This window comes from Patagioenas fasciata, chromosome 2 (genome assembly GCF_037038585.1).
Source record: "Patagioenas fasciata isolate bPatFas1 chromosome 2, bPatFas1.hap1, whole genome shotgun sequence".
Classification (NCBI taxonomy): domain Eukaryota; kingdom Metazoa; phylum Chordata; class Aves; order Columbiformes; family Columbidae; genus Patagioenas; species Patagioenas fasciata.
Genome location: NC_092521.1, coordinates 18,516,293 through 18,541,607, shown reverse-complemented (window position 1 = coordinate 18,541,607; position 25,315 = coordinate 18,516,293). Strand labels below are relative to the sequence as shown.

Below are 25,315 nucleotides of genomic sequence, written 5' to 3'. Positions count from 1 at the left end.
AAAACAAAGATTGAAGGCAATAAAACCACCAGGTCATACAGGAATTATATATACATAATTTGTACTTACTTTTGTTTATAAAGGTAAAAGCCAAAACCAGCAAATATAAGGGCAAAGAAAGGCACAAGGATAGCAATGGCCACTGAACTACTATTTGTACCATGTGGTTGATTAGAAGAATTTGAACCCTCAGACATGTTAAGACCTAAAAAAGAATAATAAGAAAAAAACAAAACAAGGAATATAAGTATCCATAGCTCACGGCACATACTACTCCATAAACTTCAAAATTCAGTAACAACTTGTGATTGAGTCACCATAATGTGTTCAGCTGTATATATATAGCTGTATGTTGAGACTCCCTGGAAAGTAAAGGCACTGTGGTATACCATATTCTGACTAATAACTGGATGCAAAAAGTAGGGAGAATAATACATATACTCTGGTACAGTCAATATCTTACTGTATAATTCTGTATGGGATTCAAGGTTTGGATGTTATTAATACACATTATCGTACTGTGTTACAAACCATCACATTTATAATAACACATATGTTAGGCTGATTATATTAGTAAATACATTTTTATATTTCAGAAATTCATAAATACTGCATGTATAAAAAACATTATTTCAAGGAAAGGGTGATACACAGAGTGAAAGAGGTAGAAAAAATTATGAAGAGCTAAAGCGAGATATTGATGAAAAAACAATAACACAATCTGCTACATTGCTGAGGAACACATCATCTAGACTATCTACACAGCAAGATATACACCTTTTTTAATGTGAGGAAAGGAATACCAATGCAGTTTCAAAGTTAATTTTTAAGCTTTGAACTGGATCTTTTAAGAATTATGTAGGTGATAATATTTTTTTACTTTCTCCATCTTACAAGGTAAAATACAGAAATTCAAGAAGTAAACAAACAGACAGAAAACCAAAAATATAATCAATATACTAAAATACAAAAAAATAAATTAAATGTGAGAAAAATTGTATGGAAACAGCAATCAAAATATTTTGTTTCAGATAAACTATTTTTTGTGTTTGTGTGCATGAAACAATGAAGTGGTAAACATACTAAACAAAATATTTTCAATTATTGTAAATCTCTCTGTAACTGTATTATTGACTATATTAACTGCTATTATTTTTTTGTATAGAATTTAGGAATCAGGATCTCAAGCTGTTTGTTCCACTGTGACTTGTAAAAAATCTAGGAAAAAGAAAAAAATTGCCTTTATCTCATACATTCAGCAATAAATCCTTCCAGTACATGCAAGGATTAAAAAATTTCCTGGTTTTCCTGAAACCAGACTGTTACCGGAGCCGTCTTCTCCAAGAAAGGGTAAATAAAGGTTGTTAGTTTAGTGTAGAACTGAATGTTTAGAACCAAGAACTCAATTTTTAGAAAACAAATGCTTATCAGGTGAGTAACATTTTGTTATTTTTAAGAGTAACATAAAGATTTACTTGCAAATATTTAGCAGTTTCAGTTTTCTACCAAATGGTTTGGTGAAAAGTGTTTTCAGCACCATGAGCAAGAGATCAGTTTAGCAGACCGTTCTATAACATGGGTTTTCTGAATAGTTATTAAGATGTGAAACTACACGAATGTTACACATATTCATAGGATAACATTGTTCAAAACATTACAAATATATAGCTATACTAAGTAGTGCATTGCAAAGTACCTTTAAGTCCTTGCAACTTCTGACAAAACATTATTTGTAAGTACTATTAATACTTAAATGAGACTTTACGTATATGAATATCTCAATATCTTATCAAATGTCAATACTGATAACATCCTGCAGATACCCTTATACTACTGGACATAGAATTTGCTGAATACCTAATCTTTGAAGTCCAAATTGTCCATAATCTTTACCCTGGATGAATCCTTGAAAAACATATGTTGCTCCATCAGGTTCAGCAGAAACCTGAAAACAAAAAGTATTCTGAATTAAAAGGGGAAAAGTTTGTTACAAGTATCTATTTGGAACAGAAATAATCCTAATATGTTTGACTCATATCTGTTATTCCACATTAAAAAGACTGACTTTTTTTTTTTTTCTCCCCCCTTTGGAAATATATAAATTTCAAAAGACAAGACAGATGTGTGTAAGGTACAATTTAGACCTGGTAGGTTATGGTTATATATACTACGTTATGCAACCTTTAACTATTATTTTTTTAAAACCAACAAAACTTAAAGTTTCTGGCAATTGAAGATGTCAGCATCTGACATACTTCATAATTATGGGATTTGTTGGGGAAGTAGATGGCAAAACTTATATTGCAGATAAGGATGCAAGTATTGAGGTTATAATAATTGCTTTGAATAAAAAGACCTCACATTCAATTGACAGTTCCTTTGTTCTTGCTTAGTGCTTATCCCTATAATTACTTAATTATATAGCTCTTCACCAGAAGAATGTTGAATGAGGCTTTGGTACAAGAGAAAAATATGCTAGTATAACCTAAAAGGCTTGAGGGAGGGAAGAAAGGGTTGTAAACCTATGAATGTATCCCTTATTAAGGTGAGTACATTCTAAACTAACACACCGTATTCAAATTTACAGTTTCTTGCTTCCCAGGATAGATACTAAGTTTAAATTTGGTGGCCCTGAGGAAAGTTCCTTCAAGATTTTCCCTTAAGCTTCCCTTTCTCAAGGCAACAATATGTCTTCAGCAGTGACCTGAAGCTATGTTTTCACAGAAGAAAGGGTGCATTTCTCAGGTGAATTTCTTACTTTGCGGTAAAGCAGCCTGCTATTGCAAAAAAAACCAACCAACCAACCAATCAACCAAACAAACAAAAAAACCACACAAAAAAACCAAGCAAACAAAAAAAAACAAATAAAACCACGATGTAAATAGCATATGTAAGGACTGTACTATGTACTTTTGTACATTTAGAAGTCTGAAAGCAAATTTATTGCTTTTACCATGCCTTTTTTTCACCTCAGGAGCATGCTCATTAAGCCTAAAGTTTGAACAAACCAAGGGAGTTAAGTCATTTTACAGTATCTCTACTGTAATATAGAGGGTTTGCTTTGGTTTTGCAGCTTTTTAAAAGTTATTACAGATGCAGTGCCACAAGTTATGCAAATATAAATTTGTGCATACACTTCAATGTACACCTCTTCTCTTCTTTTGGCATGTGCATCCATACTGGTGTCCCTATAGTACTTTAGCAGCAGGTGAAACATAAGTAAACATACAGATTAGTTGAAAAATGAGATGGTGTAATATGGCTTTACGAGTGTTCATCATCATTCAATTAATGTTAGGGCCTTTCTTTTCTGAAAAAATCTACTTTCCTGTCTATCACATAAAGTATCTCAGGCCCCCAGCACACTCAGCTTTTTCCAGCCTTAGCATTATATTGGGTGATGTTTGCTTTTCCTGTCTGTTCTCTGCAGAGATTTCCTTTTCATGGTTTAAACACATCCCAGCCACCTGGGCTGCTGCTTCTTTTTTCCCCTCTCCTTCACCTCCTCCTCTCAGATATGTGCTCTCTTCTTCTCCATTTTAAAGAATAAGCCCAGCCCCAGAATCCCCAAGGGATTAATGTTTAATTGCAACAATCTGTTTTGCTTTCTCCAAATATGTAACAGTTCAGCTTTCTCATGGTGTTTCTAAAAATATCACCAAAAAGTAAAACATGACTGCCAGCCTCATGATAAAAATTCCTATTACATTAGTATCATAAATTATAATGTTATTGAAAGTTGATAGTATATTACTATGATGATAAAATTTCTCAATATATTACAACAAAATTCAAAGAGAAGTAAGAGAAAGACTTCTTTGTTAACATGCATTATAATTGTCCCTACACAGTATGGCTATTCTCATATATTCGCTCAGACTGGTCTCCTGTATATTACAATGAAATTTTCATTTCATGTAATGAATTAGCATTGATAACAAGTTTCCATTTGATATGTCTCAGGATTTTTTGAGTGTAGAATACCAGCATGATTTCAAACAAAGAAATCTCTTTTGTAGAAGAAATATACTCACAAAACCATCCATAGCCCATTTTTCCTCTTTCAACTTGCTCAAAGAAGTATGGGAGGGTGCTTTAATGAGATATATGTGCAGCATTAGCCGAGCTTCCTGGCTTTTATACACTCCTGTAGAATATAATTTTAAAAATTTATATTTGTGTTGAGTAGATAAATAATTTCATCTTTAAGAATAAGTATTTAATCTCTTGCTTTGAAAAGGGAAAGCAGGAAGGTAGCATTGTTACCAACATTTTCGTTAAAGTAAGATGCATACTTTTGTGAAATTATTTCAATTATTATAGTATTTCAATAGAAACCATTATTAGCTTAGCTTGTAGAGAGGACAGAAGGGAAACTATACACACAGCTATTACTTAACAGTTATGGTAACAAGCCTTATATAAAGCAAACATTGACAGTAATCTGATTTTAGATGGAGAATACTGTTCTGAGTCAGGCAGAGTGTATTTGAACCTCACATCCTCACTTTCACTATTTGTAATTTACTCATGAGGTAAAGAAGGTGATAATAAGAACAACAACATCTAAACTCTTTTCCAAAACCTGGTGCTAAATTCAAAAATTCTAAATTTGAATATATCTCAAAAAAATGAGTTGTTCTTCATCAGTCAATAATACAACACAGTCTCTTCCAGACAAGACTTGTATGTAACATTATTTACATTGTAGGCATAATTAATTGACTTATTTTCAGTTCTGCAGAAAAAATATTTAGAAACAAAATGACCTTAGTTGTTAATTTGGAGAATGAAAATAAAATAGTATGATATGCTTAGTGATTACAAAGACAGTGGTGAAAAATGAAAATATAGTAAAGATTCCCCCCACACACACACATTTTTAACCATTGTTATCAATTAATGTTTTAAACTTCAGATTTTAAATAGAAGACCTCTCTAGTAGAATCATTTCCTTCTAACAGAGCATGGAAATTACTATTCATTTCATATGAAGTCTTCTATTTGTAGAATCACACAAGGTTACATTGCACTTTATATGAACAAAAGCCAGTGATGGCTAAAACTTTAACAGAAACAGAACTAAAACCAAAACCAAGAAAAAGGAAGAAAACCCTCGAAGAATTATACTTCTACCTTCAGAAAATTCCACTACACTGAAATTAAAATTCACTGATTTATTGACTCCATACATCACAGAACAAACTTCACGCTGTAAATGAATTACACTTAAACATTGGCTTTAATCCCTCCCTTTTTATTTATTTATTTTTAAAAATTTTTACTGACTAACAAATGTGGGTGACTTCAGACTAGACTTAGTATCTAATAATGCATGAACTAAACTAGACCTCTTCTTCTTAACTGAAAACTCCAGCAACATAGAAGTACCCTTACTTTTGGTCATTTCCCATTTTCGTGTTCATCCAAATTCTGTGATGTGAACTGGAACTGAAGACATCACTGAGACATAGGAGAAGGTACTGCTTGTCTGTATGGGGACTGTGTGGCAAGGTTTTGGCAGTGGAGAGACAGTAGGGGTGGCTTCTGTGACGAAATGCCAGAAGCTTCCCACATGTACAACTGAGACAAAGGCAGCCAGCTCCTGCCCCTGGCCAAGGCTGAGCCAATCAGCAACAGTGCTAGCACCTCTGGGATAATGTATTTAAGAAGACGGGGAGAGTGAAACTATGCAACACCACCGGCAGTCAGCAGAAAGGAGTGAGAATATGTGAGAGAAACATCTCTGCAGACACCAAGGTCAAAGAAGAAGGAGGGGCAGGAGGTGCTCCAGGCACCAGAGCAGAGATTCCTCTGCAGCCCATGATGCTGACCATGTTGAAGCTGGCTGTCCCCCTGCAGCCCATGGAGGTCCACACTGGACCAGTTAGATGCTTGAATGAGGCTGTGACCTCATGTATTTCTCATAACCCTACTATCATTTGATTGGCACTAAATCAAATTAATTTCTCCAAGTCAAGTTCATTTTGCCTGTAATGGTAATTGGTGGGTGATCTCTCCCTGTTCTTATCTCAACCCACAAGCCTTTCATCATATTTTTCTTCCTTTGTCTGTTTCAGGAGAGGGAGTGATAGAGTGTTTGGGTGAGCACCTGGTGTGCAATCAAAGTCAACACGCCACACTATCCAGTGAAAAAGTGTAACTAAGGCTGCACAAAAACACTAGTGGAAGGAAGGAAGGAAGGAAATATGTTGGTACTTAGTGCTCATTGCATCTTAAGGCAGAGAAGGAAGAAACACTGGCACAAACTAGAATTTTAATATTGGACTGTGGTGCTGCAAAGATATGATCTGGAGGACAGCAGATTTTTCAGACTATGAGTTTTGTGTACAGGGTCAGAAGAATGTGGTGTGTGATGGTTTTGTTTAAAATGAGTTCCAGAGAAGCAAAAGCATGATCACATTTGTCTTGCTGGCTGCTAATCTGAGAAAAGCAAATACTTATAAAACAGAAATAGATTACATGCCCAGATATATCTCCACTAAGAGAAGGCATTTAATTTTACCCTCTCCCTTTGTTTATTCACTCTAGACTCTCACTACAGACTGTGGTGAGAAGGATGTCTCAGAAGTTCAGTTCACGCTAAGATGCAAACCCCCTAGCTCTTTGCTGAAGCTGTAGTAAGAGACAGGGCAACACAATTCCTGTTTCTCATTTGCATGGCTAAATTCACAGAACAAAAGCCTTCTCCACATTGAGGATAGGTGATTGCCCTATAGGAGATATCATTATGTATAAATCACCTCTGAGCTAACAAGTAGACTTACTTTCATGTTAATGCTGCATCTAGGTAAGACAGGGTTTTTTTCTTGTCTTCAGGACTGCATTAACATTATCACATAGTGTTTGCTCACTTCAAGAGCTTGGATAGTGTACATCTAAAAATCATTTGGAACTTGGGAAAAAAAAGTCAATGACGCCTCCAAGTCTCTTACAAATGAAATACTTGCACGAGGCTGAGGGCAGTGACTGAGGGCTGTGGTGTGTGTACATGGGCATAAACATGGGTTATGTACTCTCAGACAAGACCATAGAGAAAAATTATCCCACAAGCCAAGGAACCACTGTTCTCTGGTAATTTGTAATGGTGAAAGCATTTCTTGGTGAAAGGTCAACGTACTTCTTGAGAGCTGGAAACTGGTATCCCAGTGTACAAGAGACTGTTTAATCTGAGCCAAACAATTTAAAGCTACACCTTTCTCTTTTCTTAATCCCAATGATAGCATTGCTATTGTCACTAATTCTGAAATGATCAAAAGAACATGCACGTTTCTATCCTGTGACAGACATGTATGCTATTATATAATTACAGCAAGCACAGGTGTAAAAAAAAAAAAAAAAGGCAAAAAAAAAGATGCAGCAAATGGTGAAATGCAAAACAGTAAGTGCTGCATGGGGAAAGAACTACCCTTCATTTCAGAAATCGACACATTGAGTACAGGATAAATCAGCTTCCTGGCATCTAAATGTCTTTTTTGATCCATCCCTACTTCCCTGGCCTTAAGAAACTGTTTCAATATACAGTTTTATATCTGCAAAATAGCGAAGAAAATAATATTAATTACCTGCTGATGTTGTAATACCTGTGTGTAGAGCAAAAAAATATGGGCATTTGTAATCACTTTTGTGTCCAGTTGAGGGAACCTTTTTATTTCAAGGGAAAGTAGTTTGGGTGAGAAATTACAGCTTTTACTTTTACTAATCCTAAAAATATGAAATGCCACACGTGCCCTACCTAATAGTCTTATAGAAATTACGTGGTTGAAACTAAACAGACATCATATGATAGAATAAATTCACACACACAGTCAAGACAAGAAGTTATCATTCAGAAAATATTATAATATAATATTATAAGAAACTTCTCAAGTGTGACTCTTCAAAGGACATCTACAAAATACCTTCAACAGACAAACCTAGTGAAAAAAATTCATCACTCTACCAGATACTAGAAACTAAGAGCTCAGCAGACACAGATCCTTTGGTCCATTACATGCTTTCTGTAGACCACCTCTCTCAGAGACATATGGGAAGAACTTTCCTCACTCTTTTTTCCAACAGATTATTGTTCTGTCACTTCTTTCCTTGCTAACACCTCTGGGATAAAGAGTGATCTTGAAATAATTCAAAGAAATCCATAAGAGATGAACAAGATTAAAACCATCAGTGTCCAGCCTATACATAACTATACATAAATTTTAAGGTTCTTCAGTCCTTTCAAAAAGCATTGCAGACAGATGGTGAAGCTTCAAGAATCTAAGTTCTGAGTAATAATATTGACTTCAGTTTCTTCTTGTTTCTTCTATGCTCGTTTGCATCCCTGTGCTATAGCCTGCCACTCCTCTGCTGTGTCGGGTTCATTGTCTGTGTGGCTGAGATGTCTGAATCAAGGGACTGACAGAGTTTGAAAAGCAAACAAAAACTATAAACCCAAATATTTTTTGAAGTATTTTTGTTTGCTTGTTTGTCAAGCATTATCTGTAGTTTCTGTTAATGGTTCACAGCATAGAAAACTGTGCATATTGTGCCAACATAAGCGTGGCAACAGTGCTCTGTGTGTCAGAGACTGTGGAATATCACAAACCAAGGTAGAAATCCAAGGCTTCTTCTGAAACCACAACACAAAGGGCAGCTACTTTTTTCAACCATATTAGCTAGTCTAACAAGTGTCATCTCTCCTTGCTCTCCATGTTCATTAAGTCTCTCTGCCTTGCTAGGTCAACATATACCGACCTCATCATACTGCTTATTAGTCATTAATAGGTTATTGTAGGGAAATTTTATGATTAAGAATTAAGGAACAATAATTTAAGCTTATACATAATATTTAAGGAAGAAATACGAGAATTTGGATGATTCTTTCACTGCTTATTGACTATTAACTCCAAATATAATAGAAACCTGGGAAATTTTAAAAAAGAGGAGGAAAAGGTGGAAAAATCCCTATGTTTGAAAAGGAACTAAACTAGAATGAAAATATCTTTGATAAGCTAAGAAAGTTTCCAGAAGATGTTACAAGTCCGGTTATTATCCATAAAGTTACAGGGAACCAGTGTATATATAAAGAAAAAATAAAAAAAAAAGTAATTAAGATTTTTATCCCATACCTGATAGCAGCAATTCCATATTACTGTTTGTAAGTGTTGCATTTACTCTTCCTGAAGTTGCATTGAAACTGGTGACTGTCAAAGTCATGGGCTGTTTCTTGCTTTTGTAATTGTAAGATCCTTTCCATATATAATTTTGGGCAAATACATCATCAGGAACTATACAGACATCAAACATGTTTCAAATAATTTTGCAATATGTAGTACTTATGAAGTCAAACATCCAATAAAATATATGATAAATATCAGCACTTTCTCTGCTTTACCCTTGCTATTTTTCAGTCTATTAGGCATAATCTTCACATATAAAGCATAGAAACCTGGCATGAATATATATGAAAGAAATGTATTAGTACTGAGAAACCCAACAACAACTGTACCTTCATTTGTTCTTTTCCTCAAATAAGGACATGTCCTAAAATTAAACCAATTTCACAAAATCAAATTAACAGCTATAACCCAAAGATTAGATCTTTTCTATGCCAGCATAGACAGGCAGGGACATACAGTTAGGATTACATTTTGCAGAAATTAATATAAATTTAGATATCAAAATTTTTACAAGCATATTTAAATTCTAATAAAATATTATAAGCATTTTATTTATTACCTAGACATTTTTCTAACAAAAAACCCATATAGGCAGTTTTGTCTTGTCTTCAAATGTTTAAACATATTATGAGCTTCACCATAAAAAGAAGTCATAGACTGCACAGAGAATAAATATGCTAGACTTATACTTTAACATTTAACATTTATTATTATCTAACTGTAAAATGATTAATTTAAGTAATGTTATTCCAGCAAGAATATGACTAAAAAAAAGTTACCTATCCAGTAAAAACAGATACATGCAAATCTTTAAAATCTTTACAGAAGATACTATTTAAACAATTAAATTGAAGGTGACTTCGAATGGGTTTACTGCACTTTTCAAAGAAGTGTATCCAACTTAGCCCTTTAATAAATAATCATCATTTAAAATCAGTGCTTTCACATTATTTGTGGTCACTCGCACTGATCTTAAAGCTCTGAGTTCATTTATGCATTGGCATCTGACATCAGATAAACACAGAAGAGTAGTTACCCCTTTTTCTCTCAGTATATCCCAAAATTAAAGACTAGGGCACACTGGAATACCCTACAGTCTTCCTTCATCATTTATTTTATGGGTCACAGAGACAGATTGTTATCCCCATGGAGGATAGAAGAGCTTTCCTTGTATTTTTTTTTTTTGTGTGTGTGTATATATATATGTATGCATATATTTTTTGACAAGTAGACACATGAAAGCAAAACACCTAGGTACTGGGGGTGAAAACCGCAAGCAAGCAAACTGCATGGTGCAAACAGTCTGATGCTGTTGACTGGTGATCTGCCTGGAATTTCACTACTTTCAGGAAAACTGATCTTTATCTACTTTATTTGCAATTATTTGGGATTGTACAAAAAGCTTCTGAAAGAAAAAAAAAAGAAAAGAAAAGAAAATATGACTATCATGCAGTAGATCATTGATGAATACAGTTTTGAAGCAGTGTACAACCTGCAATTATTTTTTTAAAGCCCCCCAAAGCTCCCTATGCTAGGGAATTACTTTTAATTTTTTATTCATTGGTAGACATTTGATAAAGTTATAATCAAAGACTAATTTTAGTTAAGGAGCATTCTCTCTTCAGAAAGTCTCTTCAGTAGAAAGAGAAAGGTTCCTGTTGGATCTAGTCAGGATATCTAAAGATAGTCTTCTTTAGCAAATCGGTTAAAATTGGAGTTCACTTTAGCCAGAGTTAGAGAGACTACCTTCTCTAGGCTAAAATTAGCTTTTTTGAAGGCTAAGTTGAAGGTTAATACTGAAGCATTTAGATAAAGCAATTTAAATTAGCAATATGTAAAAGAACTGCAAGGCTGTGGAAAAAACTGTGAAACGTGAAGGGTTTACATTATCTCTAGATTAGTAATACAGTTTCTGAATAGGTAAATTGCATTGGATCTTACTCAGAACATAGTGATTTCAGTGAAAACAATAAAACTCTCATCACGTAACAGAAATTGTATATGGATATAAATAATATCATGTAGTCTACATAGACTTAAATGTTGGGGCATTATTTAATCAATGATTGTTTTGTTCTGTTAGTGTAATGCCTATTCTAATACCTTTTATACATACTATGAAACACAGTGCAGTCTCACCAAATTGATTCTCATTGTCTTTTCTACATAAATTGTTTAAAACTATATATACCTCAAAGTACTTACCACTTAGTTTGGGACTTGGTGTTCCCAAAGCTGGTCTGGGGTCCTTCACTAATATTTTGGAACCAGCTGTTAGAAAGAATGAATGATAAAAAGACAAATTAGTAGCAAACATGTTACTCAGAAACTAAGAAAATAATTTTCATAATGCAAATTATTTGTTATGAAGGATATATCTAAGTATCACAAGAGCACATGCCCATTGATTTTTTCCATTGTCACATTTTCTCCTAAGTTGGTTACCTGAATGCTACCAAGTCTTTTGAAATACTCAAACAGTGTAAGCTTTCACTTCAGAATCCACATTTCAGAATTAACAGTCCTTGATTGTTCATATAATATGTAAGATGTCTTTTAATATGTCAACTAAAGCAAGTTACGTCATTCAAATCAGGATCCACCTAAAATAGCCATATGAATAGTGCTTTGACTGGAAACAATGTAAAACCAGTTAAGAGATACATAACAAAGGTGTTCTAATTTGCATCTCTCTGCAGGACTTAATTATCTTCAACAGTACTGAGTGAGACATCTTGTGTTCAAGACTGAAAATCTGAAGATACATACTTAATCTCATTACAATGGTTAAGGTCATTGTTTCTTTAAAAAACAGAAAAGTAACAGAAAGAAAGAAAAAAACAATGCTGTTCACAGTATCTCCAGCTGCTCAGGTGATTTGAACACTGGAAGTTTGAGAATTTAATTTCTTCTCTGCTTAGAGCAGGAACTCTCCCACTGCTGAAGATGATGAACTAAATGCAATGGGACAGTGTCATTTCCTGCAACTAAAGCTATTTTATTTTGCAGAAACTAACTCAGATTCACTGGGCTATAAAGAAGACACACAATGCTGTCTCCTAATGTAGAATACTCTCATGCAGCACTAAGTTCCATTCCCTGCTCCAATATTTTGTATTTTGTATTTTGGAATTGTCTTTGAACCTAGGACTTTACTCTCTGATTTATACTCTAAAAAAAAAACAGAAAAGAAAAGCAACTTCTTTCTCTCTGAGTAGAGTATTTTTCTGCATAAAAAGGTGAGTTTAGCAAGAAGCACTGAGAATATTTTTCCTGAGAGCAATTTTTAACTTATTACAGAAGGCTTGCTCTTGGTATTCTGATCAAAACTGGCAAGAAACAAGGGCAGGGGTTGGAATTCAGCCTAAAGTTCTCATGGTTTGTTACTAATCTCTATTTCCTCTCTGTTTTAAAAGAAACTTACTGAACTTCACTGAACATGGTTAACCTGAAGGGTGTGTTTCAACATCATATGCTTTTTGACTACATCAAGATCAGGTTAGAAATATATAGATCATATTTTCCAAAGGGCTTTAGTATAAAAAGCTGCTAAGTCAAGCAACCTTGTCAAGGTAGATAAATTTCTAGTCAAGTTCAGAACTGAAATTTTAAATGCAAAGTAAAATTAAAATAAAACATTTAAATACAAACCTAAAACTAAAGCTATCTATGGAGTTTCAGTTTCTAAATCCAGATATTTGCTGAGTAGGGCTTTCAATATTGCAGTTTTGTATTGAAAGGACCAAATTCTGGTTGAATTCCCCTACAGATCCTTTTAGAACTCTCAACTGCAAATGTTTTATTCCTTTTCATCCATTTTCAAGCGATTTTTGCAAACTTCACAATCACAGGTGAGCAACCTGACCTGGTGTTCTTCTGTCTTCCATAAGAGGTAGATGTTTCACTTCTTTGTAACATATAAAATTGAAAAATTTTAGAAGATATTTTACTTAGTCTAATTAGAATTAATACTTTGCAATATGTTGATCATCCTTCTCTTTCTCTAATGCTAAAGAGCAAGAAGTGAGAGCTCTGATCTTAAAAACTTTGCATTTCTGTAACATTTTATCAGGGCATTGGGAAACTAAGTTATATGCTAAGGTAGATACAGTTGTAGGTACCAACAAATAATTTTTAAAAAAAATTCTCAAAAAGGTTCCTTACTGTCAGATAGGACAGCTAATACTATTATCATAAGCAGGAAATTCTTGAATCAAAATACAACCCATGAATCACATTTGGCCTGCCATAGCACTTCCTGAGTACTGAACAAGTCATGAGCTTCCTAGCAGCTTGCTTTCTACCACTTTCCTGAAGGTCTGCTCTCTTTTCCCCTGACATTTGCCTGGCATGTAATTCCAGGACACTTGTTTTTATTAATACAAAATATTAATTTCCTACTTCCCTTCCAAGTAGCAGTGTTTGGTTATATAGCCTTTGAATGTCTCTGAAAGAGCCCTGGGGATAAATACATCTGAAACATTAGGTATCAGCAATCTGAAAGGTGGTTTAATTATTCGGGAAGCATAATTCCAAATACTTGCTATCCTTGAGGATTTATCTCAGAATCACCCAATCACAGAATCACACAATGTTAGGGATTGGAAGGGACCTCAAAAGATCATCTAGTCCAATCCCCCTGCTGGAACAGGAACACTTGGATGAGGCTACACAGGAATGTGTCCAGGCAGGTTTTGAATGTCTCCAGAGTAGGAGACTCCACAACCTCCCTGGGCAGCTTGTTCCAGTGTTCTGTTACCCTCATTGAGAAGAAGTTTCTTCTCAAATTTAAGTGGAACCTCTTGTGCTCCAGTTTGAACCCATTACCCCTTGTCCTACCATTGGTTGTCACAGAGAAGAGCCTGGCTCCATCCTCGTGACACTCACCCTTTATGTATTTGTAAACATTAATGAGGTCACCCCTCAGTCTCCTCTTCTCCAAGCTAAAGAGACTCAGCTCCCTCAGCCTTTCCTCATAAGTGAGATGCTCCACTCCCTTAATCATCTTTGTTGTCCTGCGCTGGACTCTCTCCAGCTGTTCCCTGTCCTTCTTGAACTGAGAATCCCAGAACTGGACACAATATTCCACGTGTGATCTCACCAAGGCAGAGTAGTGGGGAAGGAGAACTTCTCTTGACCTACTGACCACTGCCCTTCTAATACACCCTAGGATGCCATTGGCCTTCCTGGCCACAAGAGCACAGTGCTGGCTCATAGTCATCCTGCTATCCACCAGGACCCCCAGGTCCCCTTCCCCTACACTGTTCTCTAATAGGTCATTCCCCAACTTATACTGGAACCTGGGATTATTCCTACCCAGATGCAATACTCTACACTTGCCTTTGTTATATTTCATTACATTTTTCCCCGCCCAACTCTCCAGCCTGTCCAGGTCTCTCTGGATGGCAGCACAGCCAGAGTGGCATGTCAGCCACTCCTCCCAGCTTGGTGCCATCAGCAAACTTGCTGATAGTACACTCTATTCCCTCATCCAAATCGTTGATGAATATATTGAATAATACAGGCCCCAGTACAAACCCTTGAGGGAGTCCACTAGATACAGGCCTCCAACTAGACTCCACCCCATTGACCGTGACTCTCTGGCTTCTTCCCTTCAGCCAGTTCGCAGTTCACCTCACTACCCAATCGTCCAGACTGCACTCCCTCAGTTTAGATATGAGAATGCTCTGGGGGACTGTGTCAAATGCTTTACTGAAGCCAAGGTAGACCACATCCACCGCTCTGCCATCCCATATGAAAGACATCATTATCACCATGATTCTGCCATGAGATTTTTCATACCCTGCCATGATAACATATGTAGTAAAAATTAGATACAAAATACTATGTTGGAACATCGAGGATAGGTAGACACCTTTTGTTCGCAAGAAGTATATTGCTATGTACATACAAACATAAAAACTCATTAAACCCCATGGATTAATTCAGTACAGAGATTTGGACATCTACTTGGAATTTAGGCATCTCATATATTAGAATGGGATCACAGAATCACAGAACTGTGTATAGGTTGGAAACAACCTTTAAAATCATGGAGTTGAACTGTTATCGTACCACTTCCTAGTTCACCTCTAAACCATGTCCCTAAGAACCTCATCTATGAGTCTTTTAAACACCTCCAGAGATGGTGAATCAACCACTTTCCTTGGAAACCTGTTCCAATGCCTGACAACCCTTTATGTCAAGAAGTTTTCCTAATATCCAATCTAAACCTCCTCTGACCCAACTTGAGGCCACTTCCTCTCATCCTGTCACTTGTTACCTGAGAAAAGGGATTGATACCAGCTTCACTACAACCTCCTTTCAGGTAGTAGTTGAGACCAATAAGGTCTCCCTGAAGCCTCCTTTTCTCTGGGCTAAAAAGCCCCAGTTCCCTCAGCCGTTCCTCATAAGACCCTTCATCAGCTTTGTTGCCCTTCTCTGAACTCACTCCAGGACCTCAATATCTTTCTTGTAGTGAGGAGCCAAAAACTCAACACATGATTTGAGGTGCAGCCTCACCAATGCCAAGTACAGGAGGAAAATAATTTCCCTAACCCTGCTGGACATGCTATTTCCGATACAAGTCAGGATGCTGTTGGCCTTCTTGACCATCTGGGCACACTGCTGGCTCATATTTTGCTGTCTGTCTGACAATACCCACAGGTCTTTTTCCCACAAGGCAGCTTTCCGGCCAGTATTCTCTGAGCCTCTAAGGTTGCATGGAGTCAATGTAACTCAAGTGCAGGATCAGGCAGCCTGGTAGAACCTCATATAATTGGCATCAGCCCATTGATCCAGCCTGTCCAGATCCCTCTGTAGAACCTTTCTACACTCAAGTAGATCAACGCTCTCACCCAATTTGGTGTCATCTGCACATTTACTGAAGAGGCACTTGATCCCTTCATACAGACGATTGTTAAGGACAGCAAATAGAACTGGCCCCAATACTGAGCCCTGCAGAATGCCATTTCTGACAGCCACCAAGTGAGTTTAACTCCTTTCACCACCTCTCTTTGGACTTGGGCATTCAGCCAGTTTTTACCCAGCAAAGAGTATGCCCATCCAGGCCCTTAACAGTCAGTTTCTCCAGAAGAATATTGCAGGAAACAGTGTCAAAGTCTTCACTGAAGTCTAGGTAGACTTTCCCTAGGTATCCACGGCCTTTACCTCATCCACTAAGTGAGTCACTTTCTCATAGAACATCAGGTTGGTCAAGCAGGACCTGCCTTTCATAAACCCAGGCCGACTGAGCTTTATACTGTGTCCTATACATGCTACACAATGACAGTCAAGATAATCTGATCCATAACTCTCCCCAGCACCAAGGTCAGACAGACAGGCCTGTAATTTTCCAGATTCTCCTTCCAGCCCTTCTTGTAGATGGGCATCATATCTGCTAATCTCCAGTCAACTGTGGCCTCCTTGATTAGCCAGGATTGACGATAAATAATGGAAAGTGGCTTGGTGAGCACTTCCTCCAGTTCCCTCCATACCCTTGGGTGGATTCCAACTTAGCCCCATAGACTTGTGTGTGTCTAAGAGGTGTAGCAGGTCGCTAGCCATTTCCCCTTGAATTATGATGGCTTCACACTGCTCTCCTCCCTGTCTTCTGATTCAGGGGGCTGTGTGCCTGGAGCACAACTGGTCTTACTATTGAAGACAGAAGCAAAAAGGCATTAAGTACCTCAGCCTTTTCCTCATTGTTGTCACTGTGTCTCCCCCCACATCCAATAAAGGATGGAGACTCTCCTTAGCCCTCCTTTTGTTGCTGATGTATTTACAGAAAAAAAAAAAAAAAAAAGTCTATTCATGGCAGTAGCTCGATTAAATTCTAGCTGGGCTTTAGCCCTTCTGATTTTTTCTTGCATACCCTCACAAGATGCTTTTAGTCCTCCTGAGTTGCCTCCCACTACTTCCAAAGACCATAAATTCTCCCTTTATTACTGAGTTCCAGTCAAAGCTCTCTGTACTGTCAGTAAGCCAAAGTCCCCCATAAGAACAAAGGCTAGCAATTGTGAGACTTCTCCTTTCTGCCTATAGAATGTTTTGTCTGCCTCTTCATCCTGGTTGGGTGTTCTAGAACAGATGCCCACAATGATATTTGACTTTTTGACCTTCCCCTGATTTTTACCCATAAATATTTGACCCTATCATCACCATCATCAAGCTCTAGACGGTCAAACCACTCACTAACATACAAGACTAACCCACCATCTCTCCTTTGCCTATCCCTTCTGAAGAGTTGTTAGCCATCCATAGCAACACTTTAGTTGTGCAAGTCATCCCACCATATTTCTGTGATGGCAACTATATCATGGTAGTACTGCAACTGTCATAGCGGTCTTGCAGTTGATACAATCTCTGTAAATAAAATTATCCTGATCTAAATTTAATATGTATGCACGAAAGCATCAAGATTCTTATTCCACTGAGTTTATGAGAATGTAGTCCACACCTGACTCTGACAGAAGCCTAAAAACAGGTGTTACTCAAGTATTTGGCCTCTAAAATTGACACCTCTCAGCATGCAAATGAAAGTCAAGTACACAAAAACACATGTCCCGTTAAACACAACTGACAAAGGATTAGAATTATCCTCTTAGGTATTCTCCTTCCTTGTTGTCCTTGCCATTCTTTCTTAACTTATTAGACTGCAAGTAAAGAACATCATTGAAATATGATCGATGAGAGATGCAGTGGGAAACAGAAGAGTTACCTTCACAAACTGGAACCTTCCCAGTCCATGTGCCATCAGACCTACAGGCTCTATGCTCTGATCCTCCCGCCAGGAAGAAGCCTGGCTGGCAAGTGTAAATCAGTGTATAACCAAGCGAGGGAAGATCCATTCCTGCAACATTAGCATGAGTTGGTGTTTCTGGCTGTTTGCAGCTGTGAGCTAGAATGAAAAGAGAAAATATGCTTCAGTCAAAATGGTGACAATATTTCTGGAAAAATAATCTCTACCCATTCTGGCAGGTAACTTAAGAAGAAAAAAGCATCAATAAATATATTAATATTTTATAATTCACATTAAAAATTACTACATAGTCTATAAATTACTATCCTGAGACTGTAAATACACTCTTGAAAATGGACCTTTCAATTTCATGGGACCAAAAGCCAACTTAAATGCATTTGCACAACCAAAATTAATTGTGTGCATATGTGAACACAAACAGCGCTCCTTACCACACTTTAAAGCAATCGTGGCTTGTGACCTACATGACTTATGGTATCTGTGCAGCATTAAGTAACAGCAAACAAATGGATCATTTGGAAAACAGTATGAAAGGTCAAGAAAAAATTGTGAGGCAAGTTTTAAATATCAGGCAGAAAAATTAATTACCGTTCCTAATCTCATGAAAGTGTTTTATATCTTTAACAACCACAAGAATCTGGGAGTCTTGTGTTATCTCAAAACCAGCATACATCCGAGAGCAGAGCTCACCTTTCAACACACTAAGCTAGTGATTTGCTGCTTGCTTATGGGGAACGCTAGCACCAACTGAAACATTAAAATGTTTTCTTCTGTGGATATTCTCTTCAAACACTGGAGTGATTCTATAAGGTCAGACCTTATGAGGTGAGACTATTTCCAGAAAAATACAGCTGGCTAGCTGAAAAACTACAAAGATTAACCATGATGTTATACCTTCAGTATATTAGTACTATTTACCAAAGTGTAAAAGATCTGAGAAATTAAATGCTACTTCCTGTAGCAAGTAAGTATATCGCCCCAATTTCAGATTCAAAAATTTCAAATTACAAACCCTTTTTCCCCTCTTCTTAAAATACCCTGACTCTTTAGATGAGAAACAGCTCAAACACTTTACTACAACTGATTGTAACTATGTGCTCCAGTACAAGTTAGGGTTGTGCAGGGTCTTCCTCCATATCCTATTCTAATCATCTCCTCCCAACTCTTTCACTGTCTTCATTGGAAGGGTTGCTACCTCTTAGATAGAAACTAATTTCAGCATCTCTCTAGATTAAGAGATGTGTATAAATCTCATTATTTTTCCATTGTGTTTCTTTTAATTTTATAGCCGTTCATAGAAAAATTCACTCACAAAATCACAATTCTTGCTGCTGGAAGCTAGCAATGCAAATTTTTATTAACTCTAAGTTAATAAAACTATATCAATGAAGTTAACTTTATAAAAATGTTCCTAGTCTAGATAAAAAAAGAAAAAAAAAACAAAATATATATATATAAAAAGATCAAAAAATCTATCATTTACGTACGTATACATTCCGGCTGGATTCCACTCCATGTAAGATCAGGAAGGCAAGTTCTTGTTGTTGAACCATGCAAAAGATGTCCTTTTTTACATTGAAATTGAACAACATTTCCTACCTGTTGAAAAGTAGAAAATACAGTAATATTTTTATGAGGAAACATGAGTATATTTTCTTTTGAAGTCCTCCATGGAAGACAATCTAAACCTTGTCTTCTGTGGTCTTTCTGATATATTGGCTTGGGCTCAGAACAGTTAGGGCACTGTAAGTTTGGAAACCAAGCTTATTGTGACTTTCTAGCTCTGGATCAAGGAGGAGCCAGTCAGGCAATCTTGCAGCAAACCAGAGAAGTCACAGAGCTTAAATGTGTAATATATTCTTCTGGACCTTTCCTGAACTAGATCCCCCTTTTGTGGAATGCTGGATGAATTCACAAATTATAATGAGAAATTTTTCATTACATTATGCAAGACCTGGTTAACAACTTTGTCTTATGTTTCAGAAACAATAATGCTCCATAATATTATTTTAATTATGTTTTTTGATGACAAGAGCTAAAAAAAGAATTGTTCTTCATACCACACAGATAATAGAAATCGGAATGCAGGTACATCAAAATTTACAATAGCAATTCATCTGAGATTAATTTTTAATTATTATGCTTATTATGGGTATGTGTTGCATAAAAATGAAAATAGACTTCTTTAGTCAATAACAGTTTCTGCACAAACATAACATAGAATAACTTGTTCAGCATGTCCAGTCCTGGTGACATTGATGAAAATGCAAATAATTCCATTTCCATCAAAAGCAGAGAAATTATGTTACAAATATATCACTCAGAGAGTAGTTTATTACATGCAGTGTGTCATTAACTCAAATATTAAAGTGCATAGATCACATACACTCTTCTGCAGTGACCTGTATTTATCAACTAATGTTTAATCAAGAAGTTGAAAACAGGACTGTCTGTGACAGCACATTTATGGATTTGTTTGTGCGGTTTGTTTTGTTTGCTTTTTTTTTGTTGGTTGGTGTTGCTGTTTGGTTTTGGTTGGGTTTTTGTTTGCTTGGTTTGATTTGGTTTTTTCTTCTCCTTATTTTGTATAAATGTATAACACTTGATTCAAATTGATGTTCAAAGGAAAAAAGTTAATTCCTCAATAGTTTAGTCCTGGGAAACAGCATTTCTCTGTTACAACTGGTCATTTGAAACTTTATAGTACTATTCCATTTCAGCTCAAGCTTCTCATCAGAATGAAATTTAATAATAACCTATGAACTACAAATAGTAGTTCTTCAACACAGTACATGATTTAAAATTGAACTCTCCTTTTTTACCTCTTTACTGTGCTCACTGAACTATGTAATTACTTTTAAAAGCTTTTGAAGAAAATACACTAAATCATTTTCACAAGTAAGTATGAAGTGCAAAAAAACTAAAAGTTTTAGAAGTTTCACCAAGCAGAAATAGAAGTACTTTTTTTTGTGCAGTAAAGATCTTAGCTAAAACAATCACCACAAATAAATTACTTTAAAACAAGTACTAGTCTTATGAAAGATTTGTTAATTTCAGTAATCTGCCTCTATCAAAGCAATATCCATTCACAACTACGGAAGTAACACCTGCCCTATTTAATCTTTAGCTATAAAGGAAGACAATACTTTGATGCTGTTTTTAAAACCAGGACCATTTCAAAATTGTTCCCACAAAAAAATCCAACCAAAACAAAATCTCAGCTTAACTGTTAAATATAATTTCTTCATATATATCTGAATTGGTATTCAATTTTCTTTCCACATTATTCTTTCAAAGCTGACTCTATGATCTTCCTGAATATAAAACATTTAAGAAAAAGTATAAGTGTTTTGTGATGTGGAGTACCTGGACATCAGGGAAGTCAATGAGGTAAGTAGGTTAATTGGGCACTTACACTCAGGTGCCTCATTCTAAACTGTAAATAAGTTAGAGATTCAAACTCTAGTACTCAACAGCAACTCCAGAAATAGATACTGTATGGTTTTAACTGCTTAACTACACTACTTCACTTACTTTTAATTAACATTTTATATGTTACATTATCTTTTTTTTTTTTAAAGTATCTTCAGAGTTTGACAGTTCTTACAATGTGATTATCTTTCATATATTAGCTCAAAACCACTTAAATACGGGCAATACTTAATTAATCAGATAACTGTGATCTTGGCATTTTCTCCTGCTTTTTTAGCAGGATATTACCTAAAATAAATTTGTAACTGTACAGAATCTCTTTAGAGGAATAAAAAGTGAATACATCCAAAAAAAAAAAGAAATCAGTATATATATTTAGCAACGTTCAATATATTGTGATTCTACTCATCAGGAATGGTCTGAGCAGAAAGTTCATACTTTTTTAGTTGAATGGGCTGGAAATCAAGTCCACAAAGTCTTTAGACTTACAGGACTCTATGGGTAATAGTGAAGAAGAAAGGAGGTGATTTTTTATTAACTTTCTGTAATTTATCTCTCTTCTTTAGCTGTGTATTAATGACTCTCAATTATGAACTGAGTCTTCTGCTGGACAGATAAATTGAAGGAAAAGTGTTCACCTAAAGAGAAGAACCAAGAAATACACTTTTTTTTTTTTTTTCCCTTGTGTGCCCATCTTCGCTGCAGCTCTGCCTTACCATATGGCTTCACTGAAGCTTGGTTGCCTAAGTATCAATCCAGTTATTTTGCAGTAGAAGTAGGACAGTGAGGTAAGGAAATGGCTCAAGTTGCCAAGTAAGTGGACAGACTGAGCTGCTAGCATTCCAGAATTTCAAACAAACAAACAAACAATCAAACAAACAAACAAAACCACCAAAGATATAAAACCCGCCCCCCCAAGAAACCTGAAAACAAACCATTGTTTATATTGCAACGAGCTATTGCAATACCAATATTTCTAGCGAAAAGAGTAACTGCTGGTGAAACTGTTTTCCTTATTTCCTCAAGAAATAAGTGGATGACACATGTATTATCCTTGTTAGGGAAATACAACCTTTATATATGTAAGTCCCAAGAGCATCACAAAAAATACAACAGTTGCCCAAGTAATTAACAAGTTTTTAGAAGTGCTGCCATGCTATTCAAAATAATTAATACATTAATAAATGAATGAGGCTCTCTGTCCCTAAAACAAAACCTACAATGATATGTAATTAATAAAAATAATAATAATTTTTAAAAGTAATGTGCAAATTACTTTTGGAGTCTATTTTGCAATATCGATGTGCCAAAGGCAGCAGGTGGCGCTACAATACAGCCGTCTATGGTCTTAAAAAATTCCCAGTCTTGAGGTCTTCTAATCTGTTTGATTTTTTTTTTTTTTTTTAATTATACAGCTTAGAAAGAAGCACTACTGGAGGGAACTGGTGAAACAGCTGAAATATCTTTGTTCACTGGACTTTCTGGTTTTAGGGGAGAGCTACTCTATATACAAGAGTGTTTGCATACAATCGTGGAAAAAAAAAAAAAAAAATAAAATCCCTCTATACAGCTTGATCATCTCTGTTCCACATCTGATTTTTCCATAATATCATTATGGGCTGGATATTCCCAGAATCAACAACAATAAATTTTCCTTTTGCTGAGAACCGAAAACCATGTATTTTTAAAAGGAGAAGTACCAATCTGAGGAGAAAACGCATAAGTACCAACTCCCATCCACTTGTAAAGGACAGGATAGTACCCGAGAGAATTTTTTTCACCAAAATAATCACATAATAAGGTCTAATAATTATAAAAATAATAATACATTATTATCTTTATTATTTCTTATATTCCTTGCATGAAAATATTTCTCTATTGAGTTACTCTACATTCCATTTTTTCTTAAACTTTACCAAAGAAAAGGAAGATAATCTAACAAGCTTCCCCACTCCCAGCAATTAATAACAAAGGACCAAGGGGTTAAAGGAATGAGTTATTTTTTCTTCATTAATTTTTAGTATCATGTTTTAAGTGATTGAAAACACAACTCATTAAGTCTTTGCTAGTATCTGTAGTTTGGTAGCTCAGTAATAGAGTATTGTCAGTACTAGTAGCAGGTTATTGAGTTTGGAAGACCTCTGGGTAGAGGCTTGCCAGGCTTCCTGTTTCTGAAAGTGTCTTGAGATGCCTGGTTTAGCTGTAACATCAAATTTTCGTGTGATCAGGTGGCTATGACTAATTTTTATGCCTTCCTTTATCTTTGTATGGTAGAACCACAGCTTTATATCCACAATAGTAACAATAAGCTATTATGTGCAGAATGAGCTAATTACCAATAATGTGATGTGGTATTGAAGAATACAGGCCTGGCACTGGAACAATAGCAAAGGTTCTTGAGAACTGGAGGCACAGGATACTGTGAAAAAGAGTACAGGTGTGGGTATGATAAGAGATAAGATAGCAGCATAAGTGAAAGTGACCTGGGGGTCCTGGTGGACAGCAGGATGACCATGAGCCAGCACTGTGCCCTTGTGGCCAGAAAGGCCAATGGTATCCTGGGGTGTATTAGAAGCGGGGTGGTTAGTAAGCCGAGAGAGGTCCTCCTTCCCCTCTACTCTGCCCTGGTGAGACCACACCTGGAATATTGTGTCCAGTTCTGGGACTCTCAGTTCCAGAAGGACAGAGAACTGCTGGAGAGAGTCCAGCGCAGGACAACAAAGATGATTAAGGGAGTGGAGCATCTCCCTTATGAGGAAAGGCTGAGGGAGCTGGGTCTCTTTAGCTTGGAGAAGAGGAAACTGAGGGGTGACCTCATTAATGTTTACAAATATTTAAAGGGTGAGTGTCATGAGGATGGAGCCAGGCTCTTCTCTGTGAAACCAATGGTAGGACAAGGGGTAATGGGTTCAAACTGGAACTGGAACTTCAATTTGAGAAGGAACTTCTTCTCAGTAAGATTAACAGAACACTGGAACAGGCTGCCCAGGGGAGCTGTGGAGTCTCTTACTCTGGAGACATTCAAAACGCACCTGGACATCTTCCTGTGTAACCTCATCTAGGCGTTCCTGCTCCAGCAGGGGGATTGGACTAGATGATCTTTCGAGGTCCCTTCCAATCCCTAACATTCTGTGATTCTGTGAGATGTAACACAGGTTCAGCACTAGAGACCCCACTACTGTGAACAACCTTATCCATGGTCTCTTAAAGAAATGCAGACCTGAACAGAATCAGGTTTCAGGGGTAAAAAAGAACAAGTATCTAACACAGGTGAAGCGCACCTTATATATAGGTGCATTTGATTTAAATATAATGTGGAGATGCAGTGAGTGGTGTAAAACTGTGTTTTTAATTACAGGTCAGGTAAATCAAGAATGACAGAGACTGGGGGAAAGAAAAAAAAAAAAAAAAAATCACATTTCTGCCAGTTAATCACTCCAGGTTCTGACACAAACATCCCCCCACTGACACTAGACTGAAGCAGAAGGAACCAGGAAAATTACGTGGGGTCTGATAAGGCTTAAATTACATTTTCATTGATGCAGTGATGATCCCAACTGTGCTAATAGAGACAGCTATACTGTGGTAGTACAGCATTTCTTTTGGAATTTCATCCTACAAATCAGTCAACACTAATGCTTTTATAAATATTACATTCACAGAAGGAGGTTATTTGCAAGGTTGCTCTCCACATCTGTAGATCAAGTTTCATACGGAATTTCATAAAATAGAACCTGAGACCTAACACAGGGCTACTATTTTAACGTGGCTATTTTACTTTCTAAATTCAGACTGCCTTTTGGCTCCCTTCAGGTTTTAATGTAGCAGAAAACGGCTGAATTTCTACAAAAACATGTGCTAGAAAAGTATAAGAAGTAATAAATCTTACGTATATGACTGATTGATATAAGCCATTCTAAACTGTTTCTTCAATTCAGTAGTC

At 36.2% G+C, this 25,315-nt stretch overlaps 1 protein-coding gene across 5 annotated transcripts in view; it reads right to left on the bottom strand.

The window, feature by feature from the left end:
• Positions 1-25,315, bottom strand: part of CSMD3 (CUB and Sushi multiple domains 3) — a 637,009-nt gene that overhangs the window by 3,392 nt on the left and 608,302 nt on the right. For 4 of the 5 annotated variants that reach the window (XM_065830155.2, XM_071803847.1, XM_071803848.1 and 1 more), the window contains 7 exons: positions 19,428-19,539; positions 17,899-18,078; positions 11,385-11,450; positions 9,129-9,287; positions 4,035-4,147; positions 1,858-1,945; positions 70-205 (listed from right to left, as the gene is read on the bottom strand). In XM_065830155.2, the coding sequence (XP_065686227.1) occupies positions 70-205; positions 1,858-1,945; positions 4,035-4,147; positions 9,129-9,287; positions 11,385-11,450; positions 17,899-18,078; positions 19,428-19,539 (854 nt within the window). Of the gene's footprint in view, positions 1-69; positions 206-1,857; positions 1,946-4,034; positions 4,148-9,128; positions 9,288-9,311; positions 9,449-11,384; positions 11,451-17,898; positions 18,079-19,427; positions 19,540-25,315 lie in introns of those variants that run through there. The other variant, XM_071803850.1, reaches the window with a different exon arrangement.